Genomic DNA, 25,890 nt, shown 5'->3' on the forward strand with positions numbered 1-25,890 from the left:
AGGCAAAATCGGAGGATGCCCGCTACGAGCTCGCTCGTGACCGAGGCTACCTCATAATGATGGCGACGGTGTTACGTCATAATAGGAAGGGCAGTTTCTCGTTTATTCTGAGCGACGTAGTTATATATTTTTCTTCTCCGTTTCAGTTGGATGGATACGTAATTCATGTCTGATCATCCTGGATGGTGTGTGTGCGTGTGAATCCAGCTCCTTCAGGTTATTAGTGAGTGAGTGTGTGTGTGTGTGTGTGTGAGTGAGTGAGAGAGAGAGAGAATCCAGCTCCGTGTGTGTAAAAGCAAAGGGAAATCATCAAAGCCATTAAAAAGCGAAAGAATATTTTGAACATGTGATGCAGCATCTAGAAAAATATGGCATACTTCACTTACCGTACTCCTCCAGGGAAAAATTGAAGGCAAAAGAGGTCCAGGCAGAAGAAGAACACCATGGCTTCAAAACCTAAGGGACTCATTTGGACAAAGCTCTGCAGCACTTTTTCATGCCGCTGACAAAAATAGAATTGCCCATGATCGCCAATATCCGATGGATATGGCACAAGAAGGTTAGTTGTATGTGTGTGTTCACAAATGCATGAGACGTTTCAACGTACTCTTGGATTATCATTAAATGAATTGGTCTGTTTTTCACACATCATTGGTAAGAAGCTACTTCCTCATCCTAACAGCACGTGCTTTACATCTTCAGGTAAGATGTTAGTTGCCATTACCCAGGTAGGAGAATTATTCAAGTTGTTTATTTAGCAAGAATACATAATTGATTTATTGGTTAGTCACCCTCCTCTGCCCACCCAAAATAGTTCTATTTTAATTGCATACCATGTTTCCCCGAAAATAAGACAGGGTCTTGTTTTCTTTTGACCCCCCCGAAATAAGCATTTGGCCTTATTTTCGGGTAGGTCTTATTATTTTTGAGGTGCAGGAGGCGGTGAGCATGGTCACCTCATGGCTGCTGCTGTGTTGCAATATTTTCAGGAAGGGCTTATTTTCAGGAGAGGGCTTATTCTAGCGCATGCACTCAAAAGCCTGATTGGGCTTATTCTCTGGAGAGGTCTTATTTTCAGGGAAACAGGGTAGATGCTCCAATTTTTGAAAGAAGAAGCCCTGGAAAAGGGCTTTTTTATATAATAGGTAGCACCTCATATACTCCTCTGGCACAATAAAATTTAAAATGGTACATTATGTTTTCTCCCCCCCCCCCCCCTCAATAAATATCTTGAGGAGGATCCCCTGAAAAACTATTTCCAGATAGGAAAGAGCAGATCACAACTAACAGTAAGCCAGTGTTTGGAATTCGAGGTCTCTGTCATTTAAACCAAAGTGTAAATAAACTCTTAGGCAAAAACTACTCCCAAAGCGTCCTAAGCTACCTCAAATGAATGCCATGTTTGATATCACAGCAATATTACAATTTATATCCTAACTTGCTGCAACCTCTCACATTTATGCATTAGTCATTCAACAGCAAAGCCTTTTTTGTTAGAAGCTGGAAAGTCTCACCTCGGTTGCTTGATATAATACATATTAGTGCCATCAAACACCATCTTCTAATATTTGTAGAACTGGAGTGTTCAATCTTCAAGCATTAAATTTCCTCTTAGGCATACAGAGTGAACTGCAGCAAAAAGATAAGTCCAGGTTGATGTAGAGGTATTGTAAATCCAGTACAAGAAATCACTGTCAGCCACAGTGTAATACTTAGCCCAAACATTGATGAAAACATCCAATTCCTCCATCATCAGTACCATCTAGTATAGTATGGGTCAGCGATGGCGAACCTTTTTTGGTTCGCATGCCATAAGCGGCAGGGGGAGTGTGGGGGGGTTGTGCGCAGGCGTGCCGCACCCATAATGCAATGTGCGACACACACACCCAGCACACATGTGCACATGACAGGCGATCCCCCCATTTTTTTCATGCTTTTTTCACCCTCCGCAGGCTCCAGAGGCTTTATAGGAGCCTGGGGAGGGCAAAAACAGCCTCTCCCTCCCCCAGGCCCTCCGGAGCCTTCAGGAGCTTCCCTGAAGCCTCCGGAGCGCAAAAAAATGCCCTATGGGCAAACCATAAGTTTGGGAACGGACTTCCAGTTTCCTCATAGGGCCAGTTTAAGCCCTCCGGAGTCTTCAGGGGCCTTTAGGTGGCTTCCCTCAAGGCTCCAGAGGACTAAAAACAGCCCTACGAACAAACCAGAAGTCCATTTCTGAAGTTGCAGTTTGCCCGTAGGGCTGGTTTTTTGCATTCTGGAGGCTTCAGGGAAGCTCCTGAAGCCTCCAGAAGGCCTCCGGGAGGGGCGGGGGGGGCTGTTATAAAGCCTCTGGAGCCTGGGGAGGGTGAAAAATGGCTTTAAAAAAGGCTGAACTCAGCTGGCCAGTGCACGCATGTGCGCTGGCCAGCTGACAGGGAAACGCCTCGCGTGCCCTGACAAATGGCTCGGCGTACCATGTGTGGCATGCATGCCATAGGTTCGCCATCCCGAGTATAGGTAGTTCTTGTTTAGCAACCCTTTGCATTTATGATAAAAAGGTAATTTTGCAATCAATCCTTGCATTTATGATCACCTCGGGCCTATAAAGCAGAGGAAAGTTGAAGTGAGACCATAACCATTCCCAATTTCACTTAGCAACCACTTAACTTGAGTTATTGGTCACTAAACAAGGATTACTTGTAAGTAAAATTGCCTTTGAACCAAGTATGAGCTCAACAATTTATATTCATATCTCCATACATTCTTATTAGTAAGAGTTTTTCTTGGAAAACATCTGTACTTCACAGATGTTTCCTAATTAGCTTTCTAGATAAGCTAAAGTTGGCTAGGTACCCCTTGCCCCCAAAAAGGGATTTAACTATGATTTCCTTTCTGGCCATGCTAATTATATGATTTTCAAACACGATAACTCTTAAAGAAGTTAAGAGTATTAAAACATGGTAAAGGCCAACAGCTAACATGAACTTTCATAGATCAAAATCAACTTGTCAGGTTTATTAAATACCACAAGTGTCCACTGATTTGTGATGTGACTAGGTATGTCGTATGGTTTCGTATTAGTATGTTAACATAAAATTATAAAAATAGTCCATATTTTATTATGTTCAAGTTATTCTAAACATTTACTATCTGCTTTTTTCAGCTGAAAAAATTTTCTCCATAAAGCTCATAAGACCTGTCAATAGGCCATTTCTTTTTCAAAAGAATTATTTCAGCTTTCTCTTTCACTTCCAGAAATCATATTTAACCAAGGACAGTAGCTTGCTTAGAAAATGTCTGCAAAACAAAGCTGCAGTGTATTATTCAGTTAAAACAGTGCAAGAAAACTGGTGTTTTAACTGGCTAATTCACAGAAAAAGTTGGCCACTTTTAGCTTATTACTTACCTTTAAAAAAAAACCAGTGGATATTTTAACTGGCATCAAATTTCTATTTGAAGGTGTGGTTCTTTTTAAAATATTTGGAGTTAAATTTCTTTTCGCAGTCTATATTTGGAGTTAAATTTCTATTAAAATGAATATTCTGGTAAACTGACACTAGGGGGAAATAAAGAGCAATAAGTGCCAGTAGTATTTCTTTATAATACTTGTTCCTTTTTGGTTTTTTGTAACAGTCTCTTAGAAAAAATCTCAATTTCCGAAGTTTTTTCAGAAAACTGAAAATCTCTCTTTCTCTATATATATAGAGATTTATATGTAGAGTTAAAAATACCTTGGCTGGGAATTACAGAACCAATTTTCCCTGCTTCTGAGCAGCAACCCTTGATGCAAAAGTCAAGTACTTGAAATTGAAGGTATCAGCCCACTTCATTCCATGAAAAGGTTTCAAGAATCACAAAGTATGCACAACACTTTAACATGCCCTGTGCACATAAGGACTTTTCTCCCAACTTCATTATTCTGTTACTACTTTATTGAATGGTAAGTAAAAACACTAGTTACAAAGTAAGAGGAAATCACTGTTAATACATGTTTTGATTTTCACATTTGAGACAATCAAGTTACAAGTGGCTTGTTGGTATATCCCCATTGTTACACTATTTTCATCATCATTCAACAAATGTGTGATACCAACAATTACAAGTAAGAATTTAACTTCCATTATAATAGGCTCATTTTTCCTAGCTATTTAAATATCCCAAGTTCTGTGATCAGAATATATTCAGCCAAGTATTTGGAGTATTTAGTCTATAACGTATTCACTGCCTTCTGCTCAAACCAAAGGAAAGTAAGTTGGGCATAAGAGAGTAATGTGTATGAGAGACTGCTACTAAGAATGGGTACAGAAATTGATTTATGATCCCTCACCAGTTCCTTCCCATTCTTCATTTAATAGCACAGAAGCAGTGGCCTCACGTTCTTTTTGTTTTTGTTTACAACTATAGCAAAAAAGTAGATCTCATCAGGAACATGGAGGATATATAATTTTTAAGACCATGCTTAGGTGAAGTTTGACTTCACAATCGTGATTTTTTCACTTTAAATACACGGTAGAATTAAATGTCAGAATATCTGTTTTGCAGAATAGCTTTCTCCCTAAGTATTTAAAAAATGCTAACAATTATGGCAGTAATTATTTGCCTAATATATCACAGATTACAAAATCTGATCCTTAGATTTCGATTTTTATATATTGTAATATGTTTCCTGAAAACAGCTTGGTTTGTGACTCAGTCTTGTTTGGGTCCTTCAAAGGTTCAAAGAGACATAAAAGCTACTTTTTTTATTAAATACAACATGATATGTGCTTGCAATACAGTTTAAAGTCAACCATCTTCCAAACTTAGTTCACAAGTTTATTATGAAAAATGCTGCAATACTCTCCTGCAGCAACATCTTACAGAAATAAATTGTTCTTTCAAAGTAATTCACTATGATGAACACATACATGGGACACTTTGTAGAGGAAATGTGTGAGAGAAACAAATGGGAGTGGGAACAGAGTTCAGATGAAACAATACAGTTAAATTAAATTGTTTCTCTAAAAAACAAAATAAGAACACAAATAAGAAAAGTCAGTCCTGGTGCTTATTTAAAATGTTCATTAAGCTTCAATGATAGTTTGCTATTCTTATCTACAATCATGCTGGAAAGCTAAAGCTAAATGGAAAGTTACTTGTAATTCACGAAGTGTTAAATGTCTACGTATTAATATTTGCAGTCTCTCTCAGAGAAAGCAAAAGTAACTACAAGTAGAACTATGCCAGAAACTGATTTCTTGACCAACAATGTTGCTTCAAGCATGCAATGAACTGGTTCATTCTAAAGTGGTCACAGTCGCTGACAGACAAGAGGCTTTGAATTTCAATATGGCACATCTTTTGGTCCATGTGAAAACAGGTTTCAATGTTAAATGTTTTCTGACACTTTGGAGTTACTGTTGCTCTTCCCATGTTCCTTTAGATCAACACATGGTTCACGGCAATACTGTACAAGTGGAAAATCTCATTACAGAAAGTAGTCTGGGGTACGACGAGTAACATGTGGTTCACCTCTGCGTGGTGCCGGATCAAACTGCAAACTAGAAGAGAGAATTCAAATTTGTTGGTCTATTAATGTTTTTAAAATAATCTATAATAAACTTAATACTGTTTGAAATTTCAAAGAACACTTCAGAACAATTTCTTCAGAAGGACAGAGAAGCTTCCTTATAACGCTGCTAAGTATGGCAAAGTAAATGGCAGGAGCCATTTGGGGAGAAAACGAATTCCAAAGGAAGCTCCATTTAGGCACAAAATTAATGTCTTGTCATTCACTGAGTTTATACCAAAAGGGATTTAACCTATTTGTTTGAATCATAGAAGGAAAAAGATTATTTAACATACATAGTATTAATATAACAAAAGCAAGTATTTCTTAACATAACTTAGGGCTTAAACTTAAAAGAACTCATCCAGAAAAATAATTTTAAGTATTGCTGTTAGGTTTTATAGTAATTCACGAATCAATGAATACAGCACCCTAAAATATCCAAACAAAACTGTTTTAAATTTGAAAGCTATGCAAATTTAAAATAAATTGGCTATTCCACGAATAATCTCTTCTGAAATACCTAGAAAGGACAGATCAAGCAACAGTGCACATTTATTTCAAGCACACGTGATTTTGTGCGTGTGTGAAACTTTTAACTAGGAGGTCTAAATAATGCACTTTGAACATTCTCATATAAATATTTTTAAAATACTTACAATGAGTATTTTAAAGTATCATCAAGCTCCATAATTGCAGCTTGGTTACCACAACGGTAACAATAATTTGGAGCACTAAAAATTGTTACTACATTCCGATCATGACACCAGTTGTATCCCTGAAAAAAGAAAATGCGTAGTTTTAATAAAATAATATTAGACATATAAACTGTAGTTACATTAATAAAATATATTATGTGTATACATATACCGTATTAAAATATATCAAGCTATGATCTGTGTTTGTTTTAAATATCTTAAAATAGTTTAGAGCAGGTCAAAACAAGCTTACCTCCATTACCAGCTGATGAGCTCTTGAAACCAACGTAAGACCATTAGCATGGTTGAAAGTTTCTGAAATATCTTGTCCAAAAGTATAGCCAGCTCCTCGAGGAGAAATACCCCAGCCACCCCGATCATCAGGATCTGACCACAGCAAATCACACATTGGACCCTAAGAAATATTTCAGCATTATGATTTAGCCTTTAAAAATGGAAGATGCCTAATACAACATAGAAACTTCAAAAGGAAACTTTCAAAATGACAATTGGAATGGCTAAATATGTTAGGAACAGTACACTTTGATCCAGTGCTAATGGTAACAATTAGCAGGGATGCTAGAAACCCAGAATTTCTGTATTGCTAAGTTTCCTACACCTGGGCATTCTTAGGAATTAAATTACAACTACTTTTCAGTTACAGCTGAATTCACCTAAAGCTAATTCTTGTAAACAACAATACTGTAAGACATTGTGGCAATGAATGGACTTCTGGGGAGAAAAAAAACCCCAACGTGTCCTTGCCAACACTCTAGTCATCTACAGAAAGAAGTTTGTTTCAGAATGGTGAAAATATAATGCAGAACAGTGAAAATTAGATAAACACTAAGTTTGAGTTGGGATTGCCAATACCAGCAGTCATTTTACATAACTGGTATACTTCCTCACTCAAGGCAGAAAAGTCAAGTTCATTCTTCTGTAACATAATATACAAATCAAGGCTGGAAGATTTCTCAGAAATATGAGAAATTATTCATATTCAGAATCTATTTTACTTCATTGTTATAAACCTTGTCGCAATAAGACACTCAAAAAGACATCACTTCATTGGAATATTTGTTCCATCAGAAAAACTCACAAAATCACCTACTAAACGAACTCATTTTCTACATAATTTTCCATGTTGTGGCTGCTTTGTAAAGTCCCTCAACCAATAGTGGAGAACATGCGGTTTGTAAGAGAAATTGACTACTAAAATATTTTACCATTCTATTCTGCTGATACTTCTCAATAAAAGAGCACTGGACACATCTCTAAATACTAGCAATCACAAGATTCATATGTACGGTGGTAATAGTACCCAGAGAATTTTGTAACACATTGCAAAAGAGAACTAATCAATTCTGATAAATTTAAAATTAGAACCAGGGTATTCACTTCTAACTCTACATAATTCTGAATCAATCATTATGAAAATTAAAAGAAAGATTATGCTACTAGATTGGGGAAATTATTGTCTTTCGGATATTGCTGGACCACAATTCAGGATATCCCTTAATTTGCTCTTTATTTGATATTCAGTAACAAGGAGTGTGCAACAAATTCTCCACTTGTGTACTATGCTATCAGGATTTTTTTGTACAATACTTAAGTATTTCGTCCTAGATTGAAATTCTGTGTCTGTTAGTAGGGTTCTATAAACTCCATAATCAATTAATACACTAAAATCAGATGAAACGGTAGGCAGAAATTTTCTTAAGTAATTCTAGAAGGAACTTAAATCATCTCAACAATAAAAGCATTAAAATGAATTGCATGAAGTGCAAAATTTATTGCCAACTGTAGACTCATCAATAATTTGAAGACTTCAGACTTCTAGAGAAGAATAGCAGACTGAAGAGATGGTTCTGCAAAAAGTGAATTCCATGGGGAAAGGTTTTGGGGAATAAACAGCAAAATGGGTGATTAAAACTTTTATTACAAAGTTACAAATATACTCCAGGTAAATTTGAAATAAGATTAGAGAATCAATTATAAAGAATCTTCCTGCAGAAAAATACTTTTGTTTTGAATTCTCTAAAAAAAACTTTTTAAAAATGGACACTAGAGGGAACTAAAGATTATAAAGGAGAAGAATAGTCAAAGTCAACTCACAATTATAGAATTAAGAAAAATGTCTTAACATTAGATACATTTAAGGATGTGGGCCTAGAAATTAATTGTAAGATTGTCTGCCTCTTTAGTCTGACTGTGTTTGAAATATACTACGGAGAGTAACAAGTTTTACCTGACAAGAATGAAACTGGTTTTAAGATGGATTTAAAAATAACAACCTCCAAAAATAACATAGAAATAGATGTTACTCTGGACACTCAAAAGAAACCAACTTATGTTCTAATAATTAAAAAGTATATACAAATAAACTAAGAGACTGAAATGGATAAATGTTCTATACTGGACCTACAAAAGAGGCTTGTTAATGTTTTGAAGAATTTTGTGAGAAGGGACAAAGAAAAAATGAAAACAAAAATCTAGGATATTTTCTGAATGAATTAAAGATCAAGATTGTGAAAAGTAAATGGAAAAAAAATGTGCAGTTGCTTTATTTGATCAAGGTCGAAAGAGATATGTAACCTCAGGTAACCTTTAATGGACTTTTGCTGATACCAGGATTAAATTGATAAGGCTTTATTGTTTACAAATAAAATATTAGAGGAGATAATTTAATGTATTTTAAGAGACGGGTAAATTACTAAAATTGTTTTTACTTGCGATGAAGGGTGGAGTCCCTTTGAATTTCCTTTCTCTACTGTATTCTTTTTTCTTTTCTATTTTCTTTTTAAGTTTCTTCTCTTTTCTGCATCTTACATATTTTTCTTATATCATTTTCTTTTTCTTCTGTATTCATTTTTATTATTGTAATTGTTAATAAAAATTACAAAAGAAAAAATAATTTAAATAGTACCATTAGACATTAATCACAATTCAGAATTCAAATTGCATTAAGTTACCTCATGTGGAACTTCTTGAAGACGATCAAGTGCTCTAATATGATCCAGTGTATCTATCGATGGAGATAGTCCACCATGTAGACAGAAAATCTGTGAAAAAATTGAAACTAGCATTAGAGTAACTTTTTCTTAATTCTCAAAAACTACAGTTAGCTGAATATATTTACTGAAAGTTATAGACGTTTTTAAAAGGAAAACTGATTAAAATGTATTGGAATATTCACCCTATTTTGTATTTTTGTTATTAACAAGAAATATTCATATTTTCAACATACCTGTCCATCCACCAAAGCAGTAAGAGGAAGATAGTCAAAAAGATCTGTGAAGTATTTCCAGACATTTGCATTTCCGTATTTCCTTAAACACTCATCATAGAAACCATATACTTGGGTAATTTGCCTGCTTTCATGGTTCCCTCGAAGGATTGTGATGCGTTCGCGATAACGGACCTATAAAACAAGGTAGTTAGTATAATCAGAGCAATTAAGAGCTTTTCATTTTACATTCCCTACCTTGACTTGTCCCCATCTCTATTAATATATATCTTCCATTATCATAATCAGCATTTATAGAAGTGTGGAGGAAATGTAATTTTTTTAACATCTCTTGAAGCTCAGTTTTAAAAATCTGTATTCCTCCTATCTCATTTTGTTTAGCTTGATAGTACTGATATATAGGAAGGAGGGGGTAGAGTCTAAATTTAAATTCAAGAGTATAATCTTATCAGTCCTTGATCTCTTTTCCATCTATGGAAAGGAAGATACAGACTTAAGAAACATGGAATTTCTAATTACAGGTAGTCCTCAACTTATGACCATAATTTCTATTACTAAACGAGTTAAGTAAATTTTGCCCCATTTTATGATCTATCTTGCCACAGTTGTTAAGTGAATCACTGCAGTTGTTAAATTAGTAACACGGTTCTTAAATGAATCTGGCTTCCCTTTTGGCTTTGCTCATTAGAAGGCCGCAAAATAGGATCACATGATTCCAGGACACTGCAACCATCATAAATACGAGTCAGTTGCCAAGCATCTGGATTTTGATCACATGACTATGGGAATACTGCAATAGTTGTGTGAAAAATGGTCATGTCTTTTTTTCCAATGCTGTTGTAACTTTGAATGGTCACTAAATGAAGTGTTGTAAGACGAGGACTAACTATATATCTAAGCATCTTAATTAGTATGTAGCAGTTTCTTTGAATTTTCCGTTGCATAATTTTCTCCTTTACAATTTTTATTTTGTGCAGAATTTTCAATAGCATTAAATCCTTACAGTAATTCAGAATATAAACACAATATAATAAAGTTTAAAATATTTGGAAGTAACCCCATTTTCTGTATGTCTGTAATTTCTAATGCCAATTTGTTTTAAATGTATTTCTATTACCTTAAGCGCTACCAGGAGTGTTACTGTTTCAACAGAATAGTATCCCCTATCAACGTAGTCCCCCATAAACAAGTAATTTGTGTCTGGTGATTTGCCTCCAATTCTGAAAAGTTCCATGAGATCATGAAATTGTCCATGGACATCTCCACAAACTGTTACTGGACATCTTACTTCTTGAACATTGGATTCTTTTGTTAAGATTTCTTTAGCCTGCAACACAACAAAAAATCAGATTAACTTTAAATAATTTCTGCTTCCGAACAATACTTACCATACATATAAATACAATTCATTTGGACCCATAGCAGCATAAAATAGAAAAATCAAAACTAAAAAACAGCATAATATAAACGTAATCCTTAAAGCTGTCAAATATTATTATAACAAGAGTCAACAGCAATAACAATATTGTACTGATGGTAGGTGTTAATACCACTTAATAATGCCTTGGTAAGGCCACACTTGGAATACTGCATTCAGTTTTGGTCGCCACGATGTAAAAAAGATGCTGAGACTCTAGAAAGAGTGCAGAGAAGAGCAACAAAGATGATTAGGGGACTGGAGGCTAAAACATATGAAGAACGGTTGCAGGAACTGGCTTTGTCTAGTTTAATGAAAAGAAGGACTAGGGGAGACATGATAGCAGAGTTCCAATATCTCAGGGGTTTCCACAAAGAAGAGGGAGTCAAACTACAATACAATACAATAGTAGAGTTGGAAGGGACCTTGGAGGTCTTCTAGTCCAACCCCCTGCCTAGGCAGGAAACCCTATACCGTTTCAGACAAATAGCTATCCAACATCTTCTTAAAGACTTCCAGTGTTGGGGCATTCACAACTTCTGGAGGCAAGCTGTTCCACTGATTAATTGTTCTCACTGTCAGGAAATTTCTCCTCAGTTCTAAGTTGCTTCTCTCCTTGATTAGTATTCCACTATTCCAACTATTCTCCAAAGCACCTGAAGGTAGAACAAGAAGCAATGGGTGGAAACTAATCAAGGAGAGAAGCAACTTACAACTGAGGAGAAACTTCCTGACAGTTAGAACAATTAATCAGTGGAACAGCTTGCCTCCAGAAGTTGTGAATGCCCCAACACTGGAAGTCTTTAAGAAGATGTTGGATAGCCATTTGTCTGAAACAGTATAGGGTTTCCTGCCTAGGCAGGGGGTTGAACTAGAAGACCTCCAAGGTCCCTTCCAACTCTGCTATTGTATTGTATTGTATTGTATTGTATAGGTTTTCAATGTTTCTTTGTATAGTTGAAATGTTCAGATGAAATGGATCCATCTAGATTTCTGGTGGAAGCCTGCTCTAGAAGTGGCTATTATTGTTGAGAACATTGGACTAGACTAGAGAGAGTACCAGATATTTTCTAGACAAACAGAAGCCCAGTCTTGCTGGGAGTCAATTTTATCCTACTTTTCCCCTATCCAAATTCTACAACTTCTAGCAATATGTGAGACCTTACATCAGGAGTGAAATACTACCGGTTCAACCGAACTGGTAGTAAAAAGAAAATGCTTTAAAAAGTTTTTTTTTTTAAAGTTCCAATGGCAGCATAGCTGATCGTCGGAATTTTTTTTAGCATTTTTTTACTAGGTAGTAAAAATAGGTAATAGTTTACTAGGTAGTAAAAAAATGTTTTAAAAGGGTTCTGATGATCAGGGGTGACAATCAGCTGTGCCGCGTGATCATAGGAACCTTTTTTTAGTGAAGTCCAGCTGCTTTTGCATTGTGTGTGAGTCAGTTGTATAGCTTTTGTTATTTTTGTGTAAAGTGTAAAGTTTTTGAGCTCTCTTGTGAAGTTCCTGCTTCTTGCCCTCATGGTCACATGACCACCAAGCCACGCCCACCAAGCCACGTGCACAGAACCAGTAGGGAAAATTTTTGAATTTCACCACTGCCTTACACTGTACTTGAAATGGACATATAATATCTGAGTAACATCATCATACTAATTATACCTCACCATGGACCAATATATGACTTCTAAAATGCCATACCTAAGTTCTTGACTTTTAGATCACTAGTATGACAGATTATTTCATTCACATATTTCTAAGGTTGGCAAAATGAAGTTAGACAGTCTAGAAAAAAACTTAAATCCAATTCTCAAGTGTAAAATAATAATGTGCAAGGTAAAATGCATCAGGAAACTGTTCAAGATGGAACAGATCCATATACGACTGGATCCTAAGCAATTACTTTGCAAAAGATTAAGGTAGCAACTGTTAACAATTTAATATTTTTTTTTAAATAAAAGTATACTAAATTTTTACTACATTAAAATTTAATAGTAAAAGTAGAGCAAAATTTTAACCCCAAATTGCAAAAAAAAAAAAGTCTCAATTCTAAATTGAAAGATTCAGTTCCCTTAATGATTGCCAGTTAATTATACTTCTGTAAGAAATAGGGTCCTAGCCATACAGAAAAAAAATATTATAAATGTTAATGTGCACAACAACTGCAAGACTTGTTCAAATCTCATTTGTCTGATTAACACTTAATTTTCTTCAGCCGATCTCTCCCCCAATATATGAAAACATTAATAGTTAAAACTTTCGTTGCTTGACAAAACTACAGAAATAATTGTTTATTAGAAAATGGAAGCCAATGAAATTTCAGAGAAATTAGGGTAAAGAGCATGTTCACATTTTTTTGTGCAAACAGTGGGTCAAAAAAGGATGTACATTGTCATTATGTTATTATGAGCATCCATGACAAATCCAAATAAGAGGGATATACATCTTCCCCAAAAGAACTATGAAACAATACTAAATATGGAAATCCTTCAGCATGTCTCAACAATCCTTTCCCCAAAACAACGTAGCTTCAGAAAGGTCTAATGACTGCACTGTTGCCTGACTTTGGTGGCATATTCAATTTGATAAATTACATATAGGCATTTCAAATGGTGTCATCTTTTAGAAGAGCTAGAAATTATCATCTCCAAGGAAAAGGCTACCTACAGTACACGTATATAAAAGTGGTACTGCTAAACAGTGAAACATCTCTAAATAAATAAATCAGAAATCTTTCAGTTTGAAACTTACCAATTAAAAATCTGATTGTCCAACAGTAAAACTTATATCACAAAAAAGATGTACATATTTGTTCAGTTTGCTTCAAATTATTCAGAAAGAGAACCGAAGGGGGAGGAAAGCAGGCAAACTAAAAATAATCAGACATTGCCTACTTTACACTACTTTAATTAAGTACTGAAAAGTTCTGGGGCCAATCTTCCCAAACTGCATAACATTTTATATTTTCCCTACAGAATATTGCTACTCAACATTATCCTATGCGAAGCAGACTTTGAGTTCAATGTTGCAACTAAATATTACTTGTGAAACACCAAAACCGAGTGCTATTAATAGTGCTGAGAATAATAAGAGTACTGTGAACCTTCTCTCCTCCTTTAAACATAGCCAATCGTGAACATTATTATTATCTGGGATAGCTTGTACTTTAATTGACTCTAAAGGTAGGCAACTCAAAAGTATTTCTTTTGTATTAAGTCTTACATTTAACAGCATCCAAAGCTTTGAGAATTAATGAAGTCTGTTTTAGAATAAGAAATATATACCATATACACCGAAGACCAGATATACACAATCTATTTTTTTAAAATGTAAAATCTGCTATTCTTTCACAGGCATTATGACTTAATTCAGAGCCATTTACCTTTCAAATAACTTTTTGCCAACACATTAAAAAATGAAAGCATTATTAAACACAAAGGTTGTGTTAATGTGATTAACCAAAAATCAGCATTACAGATTAAAGTAAAATAAATTAATTAAAATTGAGGCATGCAAATGAAGTACTAACATAACAATTACAATCATTTTTAAGCTTGAAAAGCATGCTCTTTGGATTTAACCATCCCTATCAATAATAGTTTTGTTTAAAATGTAGAACAAGTGCAAAAGCAGAAATGTTTCAGCTTCCTCTTAAGTGTTACTTAGTTTTACTCTATTCTAGCATGCAATACATGTCTGTATTCAAATAAAGTCTTTTTAGGACACAAAAACCAGGGAGGCAATGGGCACATTCAAAATTCTGCAGAATGCAATGACATTTTTCACAATATGACTATCCTGCTCAGGTCACATAAACGGATTACCAGAATACAAACTGAAACAACTATACTCTGGCACTTTTTAGGCAAAGCATGATCCTATGATATCATTAATTAGGACACTAAAATCTATGGAAGTTATTGTAATACAAAGAAAATCTGCAGCATCCACACCAATAAATATTATCTATGTAATTATAATTACTAAGTCACAATTTCTAATCAGCTTTATTTGAAGACACTATTTCCATTCATGTAACAGAACTATGAGAAGATTAAAATGGAATATAGCTTAAGTAAAATAATGAAGATCCAATAAGTAAAAAATTCTTAAGTAGCAGCATTAAAAACACTGTATTGCCAAAATAAAATATCACTTTGGAAGTTTCCAATTAAGACACCATGGATGGCAAAACTGTCCATGCAAGTCTCCATGTTCCCACAAATATCAGTCTGAAATTAAATTACAGAGTTAGTTTTAAATATAATTGGGTTGCAAGAGAAGGCCAAGCTGCACCTCTATGAAAGAAGGCCCAGTCCAGTCCAGTAGTGGTACACAGAATGGTATATCACGAAACACTGAAATATACAAAATTGTAGACTAGAACATCTTGGTTTTTATTTAGAATGCTACACCTAATCCAAGATAAGACAATGTTTCACAGTGAGATTTAATTGCTAACTTAAATGCTGATCTGATGAATAACATTGAAAAACCTCATTACTTCTGATGAGAACCTTAAATACTATATACCCCGATTCACCAGGTTTCTATTAGTACCTAATCCAATTCAGAACTAATTAACAATTGCATATTTAGCTACTACTGTTACTTATCTTCATATCTAAATTAAAGGCATACCAGTACAGGAATAGCAAGCTCTTTTAACTAGAAAAGAGAACCAGCATGGAGGAAATGAACAATTATTTTCTTTATTTCTTTATTAGGTAAGGCAGGAAAAGGCAATGTAGTTTATTATATTTGTATTAACTGTGTCTGCACGACAGTATTTGTCATTCGTATCTTAATTCAGGTGAAAAATTTAAATCTTTTTAAAATTTCCTTAGAACAAATTACTATTGTAACTTAAATATGTACTCTTTGATCTCTTTACGTTAAATGTCTGCCTTTTAGTATAAATAATTATTCATGCTCAATTCTATCACCTTGCTGTGTTTTGAACAAAAACTGCTTATATTTCTGTCCACATAATAAATTCTGAATCAAGGTGCATTTTCTCTATCCAAAACATTTTTTTTAAATCTGACATTCTACCCTTCCTCCATAATTTGTAATAATCAAACTTTATTTCCTAGAAGATATTATTATATAGGAACACTATACTACATGCTGAGCACTAACAAGACTGAAATATCAGATGACTTTAAGAGCACCAAGATTTGCCAAAATAACTTTTAAAATTCTTTTTGTTAAAGTTAACTCCAAGCAATGGACCTGTGCAGAATGAATGGAACAATAGTCTTAGAAATATGAGTATCACTATAAAAGAAATATACAAAACAAGAGGTGACTGTTAACCTAAACAAAAATCTTAGAAAAACTAGGAATTTCTATAAGTATGCTATAATATTTTTTACAAATCTTACTAATATTGTTATTATGCATCCCTATTTTATTGGATAAACAATTCAGTTTTCTAAAAAATACTTCTTTGCAGTTCAGTTCTGAATTTTCCAAAACATAAATTGACAGGAACATCTAAAAGAATTTCAGTTTGCAAAGCCACAATTTTTACCTGGTATTCTTATATTAGCAAAAGTGTTATAATGAATCTATGACATAATGTTTCACTTATTCATGTATGTATCATTGAACAAGCAGAAAAGTTTCCTGGTCTTATATCATTCACATTTAATGTTAAAAATCATGCTGGCCTTATTATCAATATATTTATTTTTGCAGTTTAACTTCATTGCTTGGATTACAAGTAGTCCTTGTTTAGCAACCATGATTGGGAACAGCATTTTTTGTTAAATGAAGCAGTTCCTAAATGAAACCACGACTATGATTTTCAGATCTACAAGGATTGTAAATGCAAGGATTGTCATTAATCAGTCACTAAATAGGGACAATCTTAATTTTTCTCTCAAAATTCTTTACTAAAGGTAGGTAGACTGCCCCAAGTATGGAAAGGATTCATTTGCCATATTTAACACCTAACTCTTTAACAAAAATAGAAAAGCAGCATCAAATACTAGTTAAAACCAGCATCTCATAATAAGTGAGCTGCAAAATCAATGTACCTATATTAAGCACCTTTGAATGTTTTCAGATGGATGCATGATGATCCCAAAACAAACTACAAATAAAGGACAGGCAATACTAAAATATATCCTCCATTACCTGTTTTACTCATTCCTACTAAACAATATGCCAATGTATTGGACAATCTCCATCCTTCACCTCGAAATTTATATATTTTCAAAACTGAATTTCTACCATTTCTAAAGTTATTTAGTATATAGATGGTCTCTGGCTTATAATTGTAATGGAGCTTGCTTATTATTTTGTAAATTGTGATGGTCATAAAACCAACAATCCAATCTTATAACTTTTGCATCAACTGTTAAGCAAACCAATGGTTCACTATGGGCAGTTTTGCCAAATACTGGAAGTAAATGCCAATTTTTGGCAAAAACCATTATAAAGTGTGGCCACATGACTATGAGGATTGACAACTACTGTACAGGCCAGTTGCTGAACACTCAACATGTGGTCCCATGACTGGTGATAGCCATCAGAGCTGGGCTGTAAATACCCCCAGAGAGATTTTGGTAACTTCAAAGAGTCACTAAGTAACTGGTTGTAAGTAAAGGACTAACTGTATGTAAAATATAATATACTTAGCATGTAAAGTGAAAGAACTGAAAACATTTTAACATTACAGTAGTTGCATACCAGGCTACTTTAGCAAACCTATCAAGAAACTGAGTAAATACAGGCCAAAATATTTTCCTGATAATGGACTTGGCTTGCAGGTGGCAAACTCAAACAATTAAATTTTGTTCCCACAAAGTTGTTACAACTAAAACTTTACTTAAATTTAAGTTCCTTCCATGGATTCTAATAAAACCTACGATTGAGTATCACACAAGTGGTTTTTCAAAAGGCAACCAGACTTTTGAAACAACCATGAGCTGGATGACTGAGAATCTCCATAGATCTCTACGACTGAGTAATACAGTAGTCCTTGACTTACAACAGTTCTTTTAGTGACCATTCAAAGTTACAACAGCACTAAAAAAGTGACTTATGATAATTTTTCACACTTATGACCATTGCAGCCAGTGATGGGTCCAGTATGTTGGAACGGGCCCGGCACTGTCCATATGGACGCGTGCAGCGCACACATGCGTCTTACTGTTCAGTGACGCCTCCACAAGCCTTCAGCTACTCAGCGGAGCATTGCGCAGGTGCTGTACGTGCCATGCACATGCGCAAAAGCGCCAAAGACTTTAAAGACAGGTAAGGAGCAAGGGCAGGCGGATGGGCCCTCCGGAGCACCGTACCGGAACAGTACCCGATGCTCCGGGCAGGCTCCAATACACCCGTACCAGGGTGTACTGTCTGCAACCCACCACTGGTTGCAGCATCCCCGTGGTCACATGATTTACATTCAGATGCATGACAACTGGTTCATATTTATGACGGTCGCTATGTCCTGGGGTCATATGATCCCCTTTTGCGACCTTCTGACAAGCAGTCAATGGTAACTTAACAACTGCAAAGATTCACTTAACAAATGTGGCAAGAAAGATTGCAAAATGGGACAAAATGCAATAAATTTCTCAACCGAAGTTTTGGGCTCAATTGTGGTTGTAAGTCAAGGGCTACCTTTAGTTTATATCACTCTTAACATTTTAACTGCCTTGTCGCTGAAGATTAAATATTAAATATTTTAAAAACTTATGGATCTAATGAAAATTACCAAATCACTACATAAGTCTCATCAGACATGTTTCGAGTCAAAAGTACTTGCCTAAAACCATAATCCTAAATTTCAACTTGAATTAAATACTATTATTTATTTAACTAATTTGTATTCCACCTACTATTTTTGGAAATAATTCAAGACAGTGAACATATCCAACACCCCTTCTTCCGATTTTCTCCACAACAACCACCCTGTGAGGTGATATGGGACGAAAGAGTGTGACATGTATAGCCACAGGAATCAATTTAGAAAAGGAAATAGTATGTGCTGAGAAAAACTGTCCTTTCTCCTGCTGTCATTTAAGTTTAATGTAATAAGTTTAATGTAATGTTACTGTAATAAATTAAAATACATGTCATTTAACGAATGGTATTCAAATGCATCATTAAAAAAAGTCAACCGCATTTTAGTAGAAAGGAATTTGACAACAAACGTTACGATCCAATTTAACTGATTCATCATTACACGGTACTGCAATACAAAGAAATACCGAGGTGATTCCAGGGTGATTCACTTTTCCACACTCCTCCCATTATTTCAACAATGCTTTTCTGTAGGTTTACTCGGAAGTAAGGTCCATTAAGTTCAGTGGAATAAAATGCCAAGGAAGCGATGTAAAATTACGACCTATGGACATAAATCACGATCCGAAAGGTATCCCGACCGCATAAATTAATCGCTGAATCCTCTCGATCCGAGCGAGGTTGGGATTGCCGGGAGCTTGCGCGGATTTAGAACAATACATTTGGCTCCTTTTTCTTTTCTTCTCGCCGGCCTCTTTATCAAACCTCTCCCTCCATCACTCGCCCGTGCATCAAAACCCGCCCGCCGAGCACAAGGGACTTCCTAGCAGCATTATTTTCGGGGAAAGGCGCCATTTTAAGAGCTGGTGGGAGGAAGAGGAGGAGGAGGAGGAGCGGGCGATGCGACAGGGGGCGCAGGACCGGCGGGGGAAGCGATCCGCTGAGCCATCCCGGCGACTCCGCGAATAAAAGGAAAAAGGGGGGGAAATACCTCGGGGGTGCCTGGCGGGGCTTACACAGTGGGCAGCCTGGCCAAGAGCCCCCCCCCCCCGTCTCCTACACTGCACCTGACCCTGGACACACCCCGCTCTGCCTTCTCTGGGCAGATGTACTCCGCCGCTTCCACCTTCGCCGCCGCTTCTTCTTCTTTCATCCCGCCGGGACGGCGCCCCTTGCGGTGGCTCCCGAGTCCGCGCTCGTCCCGGAGCCCTCCTGGCCCGCACCCGCTTCCTCATCTCGGCGGAGCCTTCCCCGATCAATGCCCAGCCGAGATCCCACCCGAGAGCCCTTCCGGATCTTGCTGGAGGGAGCCCGGTGCGTTTCCACCGAGGTTCCTTTCCAGGAATTGTCGGGCGGGCCTCTTCGCTTTTCCACCACCCCCCTCCCCCGGTGTATTTCTCCTCCTCCTCCCCACAACCCCGGCTGGGTCTGGGTCTTCCCCCCCCCCCGCCGCCCCGCTTCCCCCGCCATTGGCTGCCCACCTTCTCGCACAGGCTCTTGACTTGCCCTTCCGAGAGCTGTTTGCATTCGTTCAGCTGCTCGACCCACTGGTCGAGCTCCTTCGTGAAGACCTTCTCTTCCATCGTCGCTGCTCCCGCCGCCGCCGCCGCTGCTGCTTCCTGCCTGTCTTCTTCGCTCCCTCGCCGGCACCCACCACCACCCCTGCCCCACCTCCGCCCACCCTTCTCCTTCTCCCTCCCCCTCGCGGAGATTAGGGGAGGCTGCTAAGCGTCGGGAAGGAGTGAGGGCGGACGGAGGAGGAGGAGGAAGGAGAGAGACATGCACAGCGGAATCTCTCCCTCCAAAGGCGACGGGAAGCAGCGGCAGCGGCTGCTTTCTCACGCTCGCTGATCCGGTCCGCTCTCCGTGTAATGGCTGCCGCGCCTTGACGTCACCCCCACACTTCCCACCCTCCTTAGACCAGCTCAGACGGCGCACATGCGTCCTTACAGTCGAATGGGTGGTTCTGCCCTAAGCGCCCCACAGTACGCCTCTTCGAGCATGCGCGGCGGTGTTTCAATGAGTTCCTCTGCGCGTTCTAGACTTGAGAATGGGGTAAGATTCCAGGGAGTGTATAGGGAGGGGGGGGGAGAGGAAGCGTCTGGTCGCGCGCAGAGAAAGGTAACTTCTTTCAGATCAGTTGAATGAATAAATAAATGGAATCACAGTTTAGGGATAGAAAGGTAAGACGCATTCTAAACCTTGCAGAAAGTTTGAATCAACTTTGGACGGAAATGCTTTGCCAGGTTCCTCTTCTCTGTCGCTCCCATATCTGAACTCCAAAAATCTGGATGACTCGTCCCCAGCGATTTTATTTTTGTGCCATTCCATAGAGACTAAAGGCAGGAGACATTGAAGCTGAAGCGCAAAATGCCTGCAGTTTAGCGGACGACGTCAGGTTGAAGAGAAAAACCTCGCAAACCCATTTCCCCGATGGGTTGTCAACGTAATAAAAATTATACCCAAGACACACATACAACATTGAAATTGATGGCAGCCAGTGCCCTCCAAAGATCAAGTACGATGTGTTCAGTTGTTAAAAAAACATTGGGTAATTCTTCAGTAGTTTCAAATACTGTGTAATAACTAAGATGACCCTTCCTTACGATTTTGGCGAATTTATCTTGCCTTTTTATGTACACTGAGAGCATATGCACTAAAGACAAATTCCTTGTGTGTCCAATCACACTTGGCCAATAAAGAATTCTATTCTATTCCTATAAAGCGAGGCTCAAAGTCTATTGGATTATAGCTCCTATAATCATCCTGCAATACCATCTTTTGACATTCCCAGTCACCATGGAATAAACATTATGGTTCAGCATATGGCATTGTTTAATTGATGAAATCCAGATTGCAATAACTCTCCCAGAGAGAGAGAAAGAGAGAGAGGGGGGGAGGGGGGAGGGAGGGAGGGAGGGAGAGAGAGAGAGAGAGAGAGAGAGAGAGAGAGAGAGAGAGAGAGAGAGAGAGAGAGAGAGAAGCATTAGTCCTTTCCAGAGCAGGTCTTTAAGGCCCTTCAAAATACCAGTAGGATGGGAGCCATTTGAATTTCATGGGAGAATTTCATTCCAGAGAGCAAGTGCTTCTATAGAGGAAGTGAGCTTCCAGGGTTCTGACATATGGCATTGTTTAATTGATGAAATCCAGATTGCAATAACTCTCCCAGATTGAATTGGCCAGGCAGAACTTGCATTAACTGATGTAAACTAATTTACTTTATCCAATAACATATTTCTATTAGAATTACTGAAACTTTTTGCTGGGGATCCAGCTTGGTGCAATGGTTAAGGCCTGGAGATGGTGAGGTTTAATCCCATTTAGGCATGAAGCTAATTGGGAACCTTGGTTCACTCTCTCAGCCCAACCCACACCACAGGATGGTTGTGGGGAAAATAGAAGGTGAGGATATTTTGCTGCCTTGTATGAAATAGTGGAAGATATAAATCTTAATAATTTCTAAAAACAAATCAAGTACAAATTTAACCAGTTGCATTTGTCCCATTTACCTTTGCTGCACATACTTTTAAGAGACTTCACTTAGAGATTTGATTTACATACCTTATTTATGATTAGAAAAGCAGCATCCAATCAGGACTGTCCTGCAAGAGAGTAGAACCAGTTTTCTCTAACCACCACCCTAGAGAGGATTAAACAGAAACTGATACAAATAGAGTTGGCATGCTGGTAAGGTATGCCACTTTTTCTCAACTTTCCTCTACAGATTCATTTATTTATTAATGTTCTAGTATTATTTTATTATGGGATGTAGTGGCTCAGTGGCTAAGACACTGAGTTTGTCTCTGATAGAGACAAACTTGGCAGTTCGGTGGTTTGACTCTCTAGCACCACGTAACGGAGTGAGCTTCCGTTATTTATCCCAGCTTCCGCCAACCTAGCAGTTCGAAAGAACGTAGAAATGCAAGTAGAAAAATAAGAACCACTTTGGTGGGAAGGTAACAGCATTCCGTGCGCCTTCGGCATTTAGTCATGCTGGCCACATGACCATGGAGATGTCTTCGGACAGCACTGGCTCTTCGGCTTTGAAACAGAGATGAGCACCACCCTCTAGAGTCTGGAACGACTAGCACCTATGTGCGAGGGGAACCTTTATCTTTACCTTTATTATTTTATTAGAATTGGCATCAGTATACCTACTGTATAATTTTCAGCTCTTTGAGCTCAGATTTCTGAGTAGGCATGCATAGGATTCTGTTGTTAATAGTGGAAGGTTATTATAAGCAAGGATGCTTTAAAAGTGTTTTTTCAAAAAGTCCTGAAAATAATAAAAAAGAGCAACTGCTAAATGTTTTATTATTATGGGAAGTCTAACAAATGAAAATGACTAAATTACCAACAATATTCTAATAGATGGGGCTCAATTAATTACTTTAAATACATGGATGAAATATTTAGAATATTGTAGACTTTTAGGCAAATTATAAATTGCATCTCCAAAATGCTACCTGTCAAATCAAGAAACATAGAGTCAGGTTAGTTAATTTATATAATTATAAGAGATAATTTTTGCATAATGCTGAGCAATTAAATGTGAGGAAGATTACTCTAATTTTCCCAGAGATACTCATTGGTTATATCTCCTACGTTGAAAGAAATATTGACTCTTGTTTCCACCTTTACAAAAAAATTGTGTATTTTGCAACATAGCAAGGTTGAGAAACCTGGCAATAGGAGTAGTATATTTGCTGATGATTTCAAGAGGCATAATATATGTTAATATGACACAATTTTAAGGAACTCTGGAGGCTATGAAAATAAGGCTTGGGTTTCTCACAACCTATCAATGGCTAGTTATCCGGAAAGAGAGGTGTCAAGAAATATATGATTCATGTAGGGAAGTTACAAAATTGAGAGAAAAGGTTTTTCTGTGGGTATCACAAGATATAAATCCCTCATATTTCTAAATGCAACAGTCCCTTGGCAATTTTGAAACAATCCTACAAAAACAAGGTAATTATACTTATTAGGTCTAGTGAAGGAAAAGAGGTGAAAGTCAAATAATATTAATCGCTGTCATATTAATTCCTGTTTTTAAAGTATGTTTGTCTGACAGTGTTAGAAGGATGCATAACAAATACTAGGCTATTGTATGTATTTTCAGCACTATAGCACAAGCAATAGCACTTAGACTTATATACTGCTTAACAGTGCTTTACAGCCCTCTCTAAGCAGTTTCCAGAGTCAGCATATTGCCCCCAACCATTCTGGGTCCTCATTTTACTTACTTCAAAAGGATGGAAAGCTGAGTCAACCTTGAGCTGGTGAAAATCGAACTGCTAGCAGTTAGCAGAATTAGCCTGCAATACTGCGTTCTAACCATTGCACCACCATGGCTCTTTACCTTGCTGCTGTCTGAACTTGGTTATTTACTTGCAGACCTTTTATTACCCCTCTAGGTAACATCATCAATGTTAGTATGTGTTTTACTCCCTGTGTAGTTTGCCCTGCCATTGTTGGTGAGGCTATGATGGTGTGGTTTCTCTTTGGTATTTTCAGTATTATTTGCAAAGTGACTGTGACTTGAATTTGGAAGAGTAGCTCTAAATCTTCTATAGAGAAAACAACCAAGTGTCTTATGGTTTTTTAAACTGTAGAGAGCCATAAAACATTTCATGGTTTTGTCTTGAAATAAAAAACGAATTAGGACAGAAGTGAGAGAAAAGTTTTTTCTTTAGCAACAGTCTTCACTAACCATGGGAGCTAGGCTGTCTTTTTTTACCAATGTTGTGGGCCTTAAAATTACCCAGTGATGGGTTCTATAGTATTAGCTGCAATTGAAAAAGATGTTCCTTAAGTACTCTTTGTATATGTATTTGTACAAGAAGCAATTGCTCTCTTTTTTGGGTGTGTTTTCACTATGATAAAAGTAGCTTTGTGTACTTATCAGTTTTTGTTTCTTTTTAAAGAGAAAAGAAACTTTCAAATAAGGTTTTGAGTTCACATCTGGCAATATAAAGTATACAATACACAAATGATATTGTTAATTTCTTGCCTAAACTGGCCACTGGACAATTTTGTCTTGGATAGCAAATGAGATGCAGTGTTTAAGAGCAGTTTATTTGGGACAATATTCTTCTTCAAATTAGCAACAGGAATCTGCATTATGCTTACCTTCCAAAGTAAGGGAGGGAATGCAATTAGATTAAGTTACATTTTGTATACATATCTAAAATTATGATTTACACATGACTTTACATACTAATAATAATAATAATAATAATAATAATAATAATAATAATAATAATAATAATAAATTTATTATTATTATTTACATACTGACTTTACACATTGTACTAAGGCATAATTTGATTTGTTTATGGCTAGGCATGTTTCACCAACACAGCTGTTTGTGAAATATGAATTATGGCTAGTGCAATTATGTATTTATTTACTTTTAAAATGTGATTCCTATCACAGCTTTCATTAAGAGCTCAAGGCAGTGTACATAATGTTCTTCCTGTTTTTTCCCTCAGGTAGGCTTTCCTTGAGGTAGGCTAAGCTGAGAAAATGACTGGGCCCAATGTCACCCTGGGAGCTTCGTTCCAGCCCATTATGACTTATTCAATCATTCTACGTAAACTATGGTTTAGCATATTGTATGCAGTTTTATGAGTAAAAAAAACTTGTGCCAATATGAAATATCATTAACCTGTTTTCAAGGTTTAAAATAGCTAGAATGTTTTCTTTATAGCTCTGGTAGATCTGGTGATATTTATATCGATTCAGTCATTTTCAGTCATACACAGAACAAATTTCTGCAGGGTGTGTACCATTATTAAAAATGAGACCAGAACAGAATTGGTGAATAAAAAATACAAGTACTGAATGTTTTTCTCTAGATTTTTCTTCTATGACCAATGATGCCATTTTTATATATAATAGGAATGGTAAGAAAAAGTAAAATTGTACATAATGGCATGGCAACATTTTAAAAGGCCAGCATGTTCAAAAAAATTAAAGTCTGAAAGAAGAACGTTTAGAGAACAACTAATGAGCTAGAGAACATTTGGAATTTTGAACTGTTGTGGATACTCTCTTAAAATCTGAGATGAATTATTTTCAAAACCTCAGCCATGGTGGGTATATACTGCATATACTGCATGGTGGGTATATACTGCATAGACATAGAATTCCATTTAAAACTAAAGATAAAGGTTTCCCCTCTCCAGTCATGTCTGACTCTAGGGGGAAGTGCTCATCTCGGTTTCTGAGCTGAGAGAGC

General features: G+C 36.8%; 1 protein-coding gene and 2 long non-coding RNA genes across 4 annotated transcripts; 2 read left to right on the forward strand and 1 right to left on the reverse strand.

The window, feature by feature from the left end:
* The first annotated feature begins 50 nt into the window (after window positions 1-50).
* On the forward strand, window positions 51-5,538 carry LOC309394007. 2 transcript variants are annotated; one of them, XR_014175682.1, is made up of 3 exons: window positions 51-709; window positions 3,685-3,919; window positions 5,402-5,538. It is a non-coding gene; the product is annotated as an uncharacterized lncRNA (long non-coding RNA). The 2 variants fall into 2 exon arrangements; XR_014175683.1 differs by having other exon boundaries at window positions 55-702.
* Window positions 4,782-20,553, reverse strand: PPP2CA (protein phosphatase 2 catalytic subunit alpha). Its single transcript, XM_081956648.1, has 7 exons — window positions 20,129-20,553; window positions 10,590-10,799; window positions 9,473-9,646; window positions 9,198-9,287; window positions 6,479-6,640; window positions 6,187-6,305; window positions 4,782-5,519 (listed from the first exon to the last, which is right to left on the reverse strand). The coding sequence occupies exons 1-7, from the start codon at window positions 20,228-20,230 to the stop codon at window positions 5,447-5,449; spliced, it is 930 nt and encodes a 309-aa protein (XP_081812774.1). The 5' UTR covers window positions 20,231-20,553; the 3' UTR covers window positions 4,782-5,446.
* A 192-nt stretch (window positions 20,554-20,745) lies between these two features.
* LOC309394013 lies at window positions 20,746-25,615 on the forward strand. The gene is made up of 3 exons (XR_014175684.1): window positions 20,746-20,830; window positions 20,981-21,165; window positions 25,142-25,615. It is a non-coding gene; the product is annotated as an uncharacterized lncRNA (long non-coding RNA).
* The last annotated feature ends 275 nt before the right edge of the window (window positions 25,616-25,890 follow it).

This window comes from Natrix helvetica (assembly GCF_964273705.1).
Source record: "Natrix helvetica genome assembly, chromosome: 1".
Taxonomy (NCBI): Eukaryota; Metazoa; Chordata; class Lepidosauria; order Squamata; family Natricidae; genus Natrix; species Natrix helvetica.